Source organism: Cydia amplana, chromosome 2, assembly GCF_948474715.1.
Source record: "Cydia amplana chromosome 2, ilCydAmpl1.1, whole genome shotgun sequence".
Classification (NCBI taxonomy): Eukaryota; Metazoa; Arthropoda; class Insecta; order Lepidoptera; family Tortricidae; genus Cydia; species Cydia amplana.
The window spans coordinates 1,268,286-1,277,522 of NC_086070.1; the positions used below are offsets into that span (position 1 = coordinate 1,268,286).

General features: G+C 36.3%; 1 protein-coding gene across 1 annotated transcript; it reads right to left on the reverse strand.

Moving 5' to 3' along the window:
* Positions 1-322: 322 nt before the first annotated feature.
* LOC134656796 (uncharacterized) lies at positions 323-3,546 on the reverse strand. Its single transcript, XM_063512323.1, has 2 exons — positions 2,674-3,546; positions 323-2,245 (listed from the first exon to the last, which is right to left on the reverse strand). Coding segments are annotated over exons 1-2 (789 nt in total). The 5' UTR covers positions 3,461-3,546; the 3' UTR covers positions 323-2,243.
* Positions 3,547-9,237: the final 5,691 nt, after the last annotated feature.

Sequence of the window (9,237 nt, forward strand, 5' to 3'; positions counted from 1 at the left end):
TTTATCTAAGAAATAGTTTCTAGTATATATTTTAGGCTTTAAATAATTTGCAGACACAGGACAACGGTTATTTAAGTTTCGATTGAACAAAAGGTTAGCTGGAGAAGGGCTATTTTCCTTGGGACTATTTCTGAAATTTAATAACGCTATATAAGGGTCTGTGTTATCCTCTTTACATTTTTTAAATATGGATTTGACAATTTTGACAGAAGATTCCGCTAACCCGTTCGACTTTGGGTAGTCAGGAGACGAAGTAATATGCTTAAATCCATATGCATCCGCAAATTCTTTAAACTCTTTACAGGAATACCAATATAATCTCTAAAGGACAACCATGTCTAGCTATCATAGACTTAATATGATTGATGATGGTTCCTGAAGACAAGTCATTTAATCGAGCAACTTCAAAAAATTTACTGTAATAGTCTACAACAACCAGATAGTATTGTTTATTAAATTCAAAAAGATCAGTGCCTAACTTTAGCCATGGTAGTCTAGGTATGTCATGAAATTGAATTGGTTCTTTAGTATTGTTTTTCCTAAATAAGGCACATGTTTGACAGTTGTTGCAGAGTTCTTTAATTTGACTTGTCAATCCAGGCCAAAATAGAACGTTTTTAGCTCTACGAAGACATGTATTTAATCCTAAGTGACCTTCATGAATAATTTCTAACATCATTTTTTGTAATGCTACTGGTATCACAATAAGATTATTTCTTAAAATTATTTGGTCGACTAGGGACAATTCATTGCGAAAATTCCAGAAAGGTTTTACTAATTCATTTAGATTGTTCTTAGAATTTGGCCAACCATTATGAATATAATCTTTTAAACAGGACAATGTGGCATCCTCGTTCGTTTTCATGGCAATGAGTTGTCGCCTGTCACTTGAAATAGGCAACGAATCTATCATGACCTCAACATGACAAATAATTTCTTTATTAAACTCTTCATCAAATTCCTTTGTCTCATCATTCTTGTCAACTAGGAAAGAGCGACTGAGAAAATCTGATATATACATTTGTTTTCCAGGTACATACTTAACAGTAATGTCATACCCTTGTATTTTAAGCATCATTCTTTGTAGTCTTGCAGGTACTAAAGACAGGGGTTTTTTAAATAAAATTTCTAATGCCGAATGATCAGTTTCAACTAGGGTATGTTTTCCTAAAATATACTTATGGAATTTGATGCATCCAAATACAATAGCAAACATCTCGCGTTCAACCTGGGCATAACCTTTCTGACATTCAGTTAGCGCCTTAGAAGCATATGCAATAGGCTGTCTGTCTTGTAAAAGACAAGCGCCTACTCCTTCCGAGCTGCAATCTACCGAAACGACTACATCTTTATTGCTGTCAAATAATTTAAGCGTGGGAGCGTTCGTTAATGCCTCCTTAAGTTTATTAAAAGCATTTTCATGAGAAGGAAGCCATTGAAATAATATGTCTTTTTTAAGAAGCTCGCGCAACGGGCTTGTAATAGTCGAGTAATTGTTGATAAATTTTGACAGGTAATTTGTCATTCCTAGAAATCGTTCAAGTTCTTTCTTATCATGAATGCATTTTAATTCGGAAATGGCCATTACTTTAATTGGATCAGGTTTAACCCCTTGGTCACTTACAATCATGCCAAGAAATGAAATTTCTTTACGCAGAACTTGGGACTTCTCCCTATTGAATTTGACATTACATTCTTGAGCTCTTTTCAATACATTTAGTAACACTTTATTATGTTCTTCCACGGTGCTGGCATAAATTATTAAATCATCGACATAAAATTGTACATTATCAATATCACTAAAAGTCTCTTCCATGCGTTCCTGAAATGCTTCTGTTGACACAGAAAGTCCAAATGGCAATCGTTTATAGGAGTAGTTACCAAATGGAGTAGAAAACGTGCATAACTTTGAACTTTCTGAGTCAAGCTGTACTGTCCAAAACCCACTGCTACAGTCAAATTTAGAAAAATACTTAGAGCCTGATAACTTATCTAGTATGTCATCAACCGTTGGCAATTGCTTGTGTTTTCTGATAATGAATTTATTTAAGTACCGAGGGTCAATACATACGCGTATTTTATTGTTTTTCTTTTTGGTTACAACAGTTGAGTTGACCCACTCCATCGGATCCTCATTTTTGGTGATTATTTGCTGTCTCACCATATTGTCCAACTCGTCCTTAAGGCTCTGTCTTAGTGCTATAGGGACCCGACGAGGTGGATCGGCTCTGGGAATTGCATTTTCCTGTAAAACAATTTTATAGGGTTTTTTAAAACAGCCTATACCATTGAACAAATTAGTATACTCTGCCATGATTTTATTTGTGTCAGAGTTATTTGAGACATTTATAGTATGAACCATGTTTCTGGTAACTAATTTTAGTTTCATGCAAGATCTTAGGCCTAAAATTGTCATACAATCTGTGCTCACAATAACAAATTCAATGTTATCACACTTTCCATTCTTGAGGTAGGATTTAATGGTGCACACACCTTTGACAGGTATGCACTTATCATGAAGTGTCACTAATTTAATGCGCTTAGTAACTATAAATCTCTCATCAAGGTTCAATGACTTATAAGTAGCTAAGGACATGCAGTTTACCTGAGCACCAGTGTCTAGTTTGACGTTTATAGACTTATTATTTATAATCATAGACTCAATCCACTCACATTCGCATTCACACTCACTGTTGATACAGCCAACGAAGAAGGACTCCTCGCTGTCGTCTTCAACCTGCTTCTCTGTTATGGCTGCAACCTGTTTGTTTCTGCAAACCTTCGCAAAATGATTAGGAATACCACACTTCTGGCACTTGCAACCTATAGCTGGGCATTGATGCGTGCGATCCCAGTTATTTCCGCAGCGATAGCATTTTCTTGTCTTGACGCTTCTTGTTCTTGAAGTATTGACATTGTTGACGTTATGTACTGGCACAGTGCTGACGTTGAGCACGGAGGTCGCAGCTATCTCATTCGTTAGTTCCGTAACTTGTTTTTGAGACAATTCCGCAGCTCTGCACATGGTGATGGTCTTCTGCAGAGTCAGATCCTCCGTGCGCAGAAGCCTCTCCTTCATAGCGGTATTAGCTAGACCTATGACGATAACGTCTCTCACGAGTTCCTCTCTCTTGTCACTGAAGTTGCATGTCATACTTCTGTTCTGAAGGTCAGTAAGGAAATCGTCGAAGGACTCTGTAGGTCCTTGTGCCCTTGTAAAAAATTTATGGCGTTGCATCGTGATGTTAACTTTTGGAATGAAATATGCATTAAATTTCTTTAGGACTTCTTCAAAGGTTTGCTTTGGCTCTAAATTAAACGAATTGTATATTTCTACACCCTTGTCACCCATGTTATGGAGCAGCAGAGCTATTTTACGGTCATCGGAAACTGCTTCAAGGTCCTCGGCAAGAAGAAATATTTTAAATTTTTGGACCCACAATTTCCAATTCTCTTCCATAGAATCCGTGAATTCTAATGGTCGTACGTAAGAGTAGGCATATCCTTGCTTGTTTTGTGGACATTGTAATGCCGGCGAATTTGCCGGATTTGACTCACCCATTTTCGTATTTCACATGTATTATTTTATACTTCTGACACCATGTTTGTTAATTTAGAGATTCGTAAATTACAAGACAACATTATTGGAAGCCATCTTTATTCGTCTAGTTCCAAATATGAAAAACCCACCATAAACTCAAACCATAAACTATTACCATAACGTAACAGTACGGAACCCTTCGTGCGCGAGTCCGACTCGCACTTGGCCGGTTTTTAAGGGACGCCGCATGCTCAGCAGCCGCTCCTGCCGACCGCATTGTACGACTAAGATGCGGGGCGGCAAAAGTACTGACGCACGTGGCGTCCCACAGTAAGCACTTACCTCTTTCCCACGGCACCAGGGTCTAGCCGTCAGGCCTTTTGCCGTCCAATCGGCTAAAGCCTGGCGGCTCAAGCATACATAGGATATTAGGTAACTCTGACACTAAGGCTCTCCTAACGATGTCATTAAGAACATGGTGCCGTGGGAACCTCCCAGCGCAACGGCAGCAGCTCAAGGCATGGTGGCCGTTGCTCCCCACAGTGGAACCGTAGATGCATTGGTGGGGTTGGCATACCCATGGCAACCTATCAGGCGGAGAGCAACGGCCAAATGCATCGAGCAGTTGAGCAAGGTGGCTAAGTTTGGGGAGGGCCTACAATTTAGTTGATTTTGACAGATGGTTTGACGTATAAAATTCACCGTATTTGAGGTTAATAAGGTCTACTGTCCTTAAAATATTGTATGAATTTACAAGCAAATATCAGCCTTCGTTAATTAAGTATTGCAGCCGGTTCTACCTTAATCCGATAATGTAGCTTATTTCAAAGACTATGAACTCTAAGTTCTTAGAAATAAAGCTTCAAAAGCTTTAACCGTGGATAACTTTTAACTATCAACGTCACATGTGGATAAGTGGTGATAGGATGTCATTCTTTAAAATACGCTTTAAGTAAACTTGTTTAGAATTGATTTTTCAAAAGCTCAAACCGTGGATGATTTTTATCAGTCAATGGCAAAAGTAGATAAGTGGTGGAATGTGATTAAGTAATCTAGTCTTTAAAATAGGCCTTAAGTCATCGAGATTAAAATTGATTTTTCAAAAGCTCAAATCATGTCACGCTATCATTAGTCACTTGTACTTTATCCTCGCGTCTTTTTACTGAATTATATCACTTATCAGATATTCCACATATCACGCAATAAATGATTAATGATTTGGTGACAAAGCATCATAGCCCTCCAGATAGTACTTATATACACGTTCTAAAAAATAACTTGTCAGCCATGTCAGCGTACATTGAAGGTAATATTTATTTTGTATGAAAAAGAGGAAGTCTAAAGTATTCATAATTTTTAAAAGTTGTGTAACAATAGTTTTATAGTTTGAGGAGTATAATATATGTTTTAATTATTTGCTCGTGTTACAGGCAACACCCTGTATAGTACGGAGTGGTATTTACACGTTACGTAAGTCGTAAGGGCCCGGTCCGGCCGGAGATGATAATTTTTCAGGCGTGCGACTCCGCCGGCGCGGCGGATGGCGGATGCAGCTGGGCGTTCGGATACTCTTTACAACATTCTTTTACATTTTATTTCTAGCTAAGAATTTCTTTTCTTTGCGTTTACTTTCTGTTAGGTAATTCTATTAAAATGTCAACTAACGAACCTCTTATCTAACATTTTTTTTATTTTTACCGCGTAAGTCCTTTTTATTAATAATATGTTATTAAAAGTGTTAAAAACCATAAATTTAGTATTTTATGGAGTCATTAAATAAACAGCAGAAATTTTATAATTATTTGTTAAAGTAGGTACTTACGTTATATTAGTTATATGACTCGGCTGGAAGGCTACTTGCTGGCTTTGGATTCAATAAAATTAAAACCATGATTCCATGTACATATGTATATCTTTTAAAATCAAATTTCTATTACACCTTATGTGTATAATTGCATGAATTCTATAGTAATTTAAATTGTATTTTTAATGCATGTTAATTATAAGATGTAATTCCTTTTTTGAAAATATGTGTCCCGCCGAGTTTGTTGCCGGACTTGCCGGTCCCATATTGGGATACCCTCCTCCAATTGAGGGGGGATTTAAATCTTCTCGGGGCAGAGGTGTAGGGTTGGAGCCGGTTAGCTTTATTTGACGTTCATAAGCGCATTGTAATTATGCCTACTTGAATAAACTATCTCTTTATCTTTAAATGAATCCTCAGCTAGCAAGTAGCTACTTACGAGCCTCGACAATAATGTACTATTAACGCATAAAAATCCAGATGACATTTTTTTTTTCAATGTGTCTAAAACGACCATCTGGACATTGGACTTACAGGAGGTGTAGGTACTACTATTTGTCGGAATCCGATATGTCCGCCTTCGCTTAAAAAGAAGTCTCAATCAATTTGTAAAAGCATTTGTTTAGTTTTTAACGGATCATCAGCGACAGAGATGTGAAAACGAATGAACAAACATATAGCTGCTCAACCAAATCTTGTCAGTAAAAAAAGGCGCGAAATGCAAATTTTCTATGGGACGATTTCCCTTCGCGCCTACATTTTTCAAATTTGCCGCCTTTTTCTACTGTCAAGATCTGGTTGACCAAGTATACCTATTGTAGACTTGTAGTGTAATATCCGAACGGTCCGCCTTCGGTGGCGGCGGCGGGCGCGCCGGCTCCGCGCGGCCTCGCCGTTCGGTCACCGCTGTTCCGTGTTTTCTTCGCCGCTTGAGATGATGCTATCGATCATAAATACTATCATAGCAGTTAGTAGCGCTATTTGTCAAATGCCTTCTCAGCTCTGCTTTTTACACGCTTATAAGATTTGTAACTGAATAACTTAATGTGTAAGTACGAAACTTAAGTCAAGCTTTTCTTGTATAGTATTCTTGACTTTACATTTTTGATGCAAAATTTTAATTTAAAGAAGAGGGATGCCCCAAAATTTCAAAAAAAGTTTGTTATAGAATATTTTTTGCTGAATGTAATATCCTAAATCTGTATATGTCAATAAATATAGGTACTTAAACTGTAAAGTTAGGGAGGGTCTCCTAAGATTATTTTGGCGTAGCAGCACGGAATATATAGAAGCTGCCCAATTTAAAAAATAAACTTAACCTGTATGTCCAATGTCCAGAGGGTCGTTTTAGACCCATTGAAAAAAAAATGTCATCTGGATTTTTATGCGTTAATAGTACATTATTTTCGAGGCTCGTAAGTAGCTACTTGCTGGCTGTGGATTCGTTTTAATTGAATCCGAAGTCAGCAAGTAGCCTTCCAGCCGAGTCATATAACTAATATACAGGGTGGCCAACTTAGAGGTATACAACTTTTTTTTGCCGCCATTTTATTTTGGCGGTAAATATGACAGTTATTGCATGAAAATTAGTTTGTGTAGATACGGCAAATTTATTATGGAGCGTTTTACGACGGAACAACGTGTTTTAATCATTAAAAACAATAGAAACATCAAAAATAACGTTTCCCGGTCGATTGATTTCGAGAAACGGTGACATTGACTGGCCCCCAAGATCGCCTGATTTAACAGCTCCTTACTTTTTTCTGTGGGGCTATCTAAAGGGACATGTCTATGCTAATAGGCCAACGAACCTTCAGCAATTAAAACAACATATTCGAAACACTGTCGCTGAGATAACGCCAGAAATGTGTGAAAAAGTGATGAAAAACGCGATGAAAAGGGTTCGCATCTGCCATGCTGCTAGAGGTGGACATTTGTCTGACATTATTTTCCATGTGTAATTGCTGACCCTACATATTATATTTAAGAGGCCGGTATCGATTTTAGTCGCAAAAATGTAAAATTGATAGATTTAGTCAATGAAATTGTGCACCTTTTGTTACGTAATAGAAATAACAAGTACTGTTATCTATTAGCACGTCTTCTTATCTTGCATTTGTACAGATAATTTTTTTGAAAACTGACTCACTAAATTAGTAATGATTTTCTTTCCGATGGATGTTTAGGTAAACGCGCGTAAAGCACTGATTTAGTCGAACTTATTTGTAAATTTCGTAAAGTTTGGACTGCTAAAAATGGTAATTTTGTATTACACATATCCTGTACTCCAACTTGCATAGACTACATTTTTGTTATATGATATTGAACAAGAGTAAATGAAAGTTACACGAAATCAATTTTCACCAGAAATTACTTCAAAACAAGTGAAAATTTTTCGTGAAAATCGACTTAATTTCAACGTAATTTTGATACTTAAACAACCTACAACATTTCCTAAAACTGTTATTATACATTATTTTTTATAATTTATAACTATAATTTTTTGATGAATTTTTAAAAACTGCCCCTTCTCGTCATATGTTGCCGGTGACGCACGCTCGGGACCTTATTATTAAAAAGCAAGATGAGAAGACGAGTTAATAGAAACCAATACTTGTTATTTAGATATTACGTAACAAAAGGAGTACAATTTCAACGACTAAATCTATCAATTTTACATTTTGGCTCTAAAATCGTTAACGGAGCCTTAACAAGGAATACTTAATATTTTTTATGTTTAATAGAATAAAATTTCAAAAATAAAGTGTATACCTCTTATTTGGCGACCCTGTATATAGTCATGTAATTTTTCTCAAAAATGGTGCAAGAAATAGAAATATTTTACAGAAGCAACGTTCTAATTTTCACAGAAAAAAGTAAAACCATTAAAAAGGTTTGCTTTGCCGCCTTTAAAAAAAATAGAAGTGTATTTTTTGCGGTACCAAGATTATAATAATAAGTACTGATCGTCTGTCCATTCTGTCTGATATGGCCATTTCAACTTTTAGGGTCAATTTTCAAATAGGCATTTTTTGCTGTCCCACGGCTAAAACTCGAAGTCCATAGGACTTAAAGACTCGTATATTTACATTCAGTGTATTATAAACTTTAAAAATCATGTACAACTGTACCTTAAATATTATTTGTTTCTGACAAAATCGCATTTGAAGATCCAAAAACGGCGAAATTTGCCGTTTTTCGCGTGTCCCAGTGGCGGCATAGCCCAATAAAAAAAATCATAACTTTGGATGTAGGCAACGTATTATTAATAGCTTTATATTTTTATAAAGAGCATTTTCTAGAGAATTTATTTAATCATTTCGATAATTTAATGCGTTCTTTAATAAAACAAGGGAAGTCTTTTTATCGTTGTCTCGCGCGGCACTTGTTTTGTTATGACTTAAAAATACCCCCCAAAATCTTCTTTGTCTATTGAATAACGATTAGATTAACTTTACGACGCAATAATGCGGTTAGTTGGGCGTCTATCACCATTATGTATGCACGCGGAAACAGTTTCATTTATGTAAAAACAGGTAAGAATCTCTTTCGATATATTTTGGTACGACTACATTGCGACTACAATGACATTTGTATGGACGCTTCATATGTTGGTACACAGTCGACATAAAAATGTATATTTCATAATAATAGTTGCAAATATAGTGTTAAAATATATAGTAAAATAAATAAGTGAATCGGTTATATAGTGTAAGAAATTTCGCCAAAAAATATTATTGGCGACATTTGTATGGCGACATTTGTACGGCTATTTTGACCGTACAGATGTCGATTGTGGCATACAAATGTCGACATAGTGCCATACAAATGTCGAAACGGCGTCATACAAATGTCGTCAGGGTCTTACAAATGCCACAAAATTAATAAATAG

What these genes read in the sequence shown, in the direction of transcription:
- LOC134656796 (XM_063512323.1), bottom strand. Translation starts at nt 3,460, where the DNA reads ATGGAAGAGAATTGGAAATTGTGGGTCCAAAAATTTAAAATATTTCTT.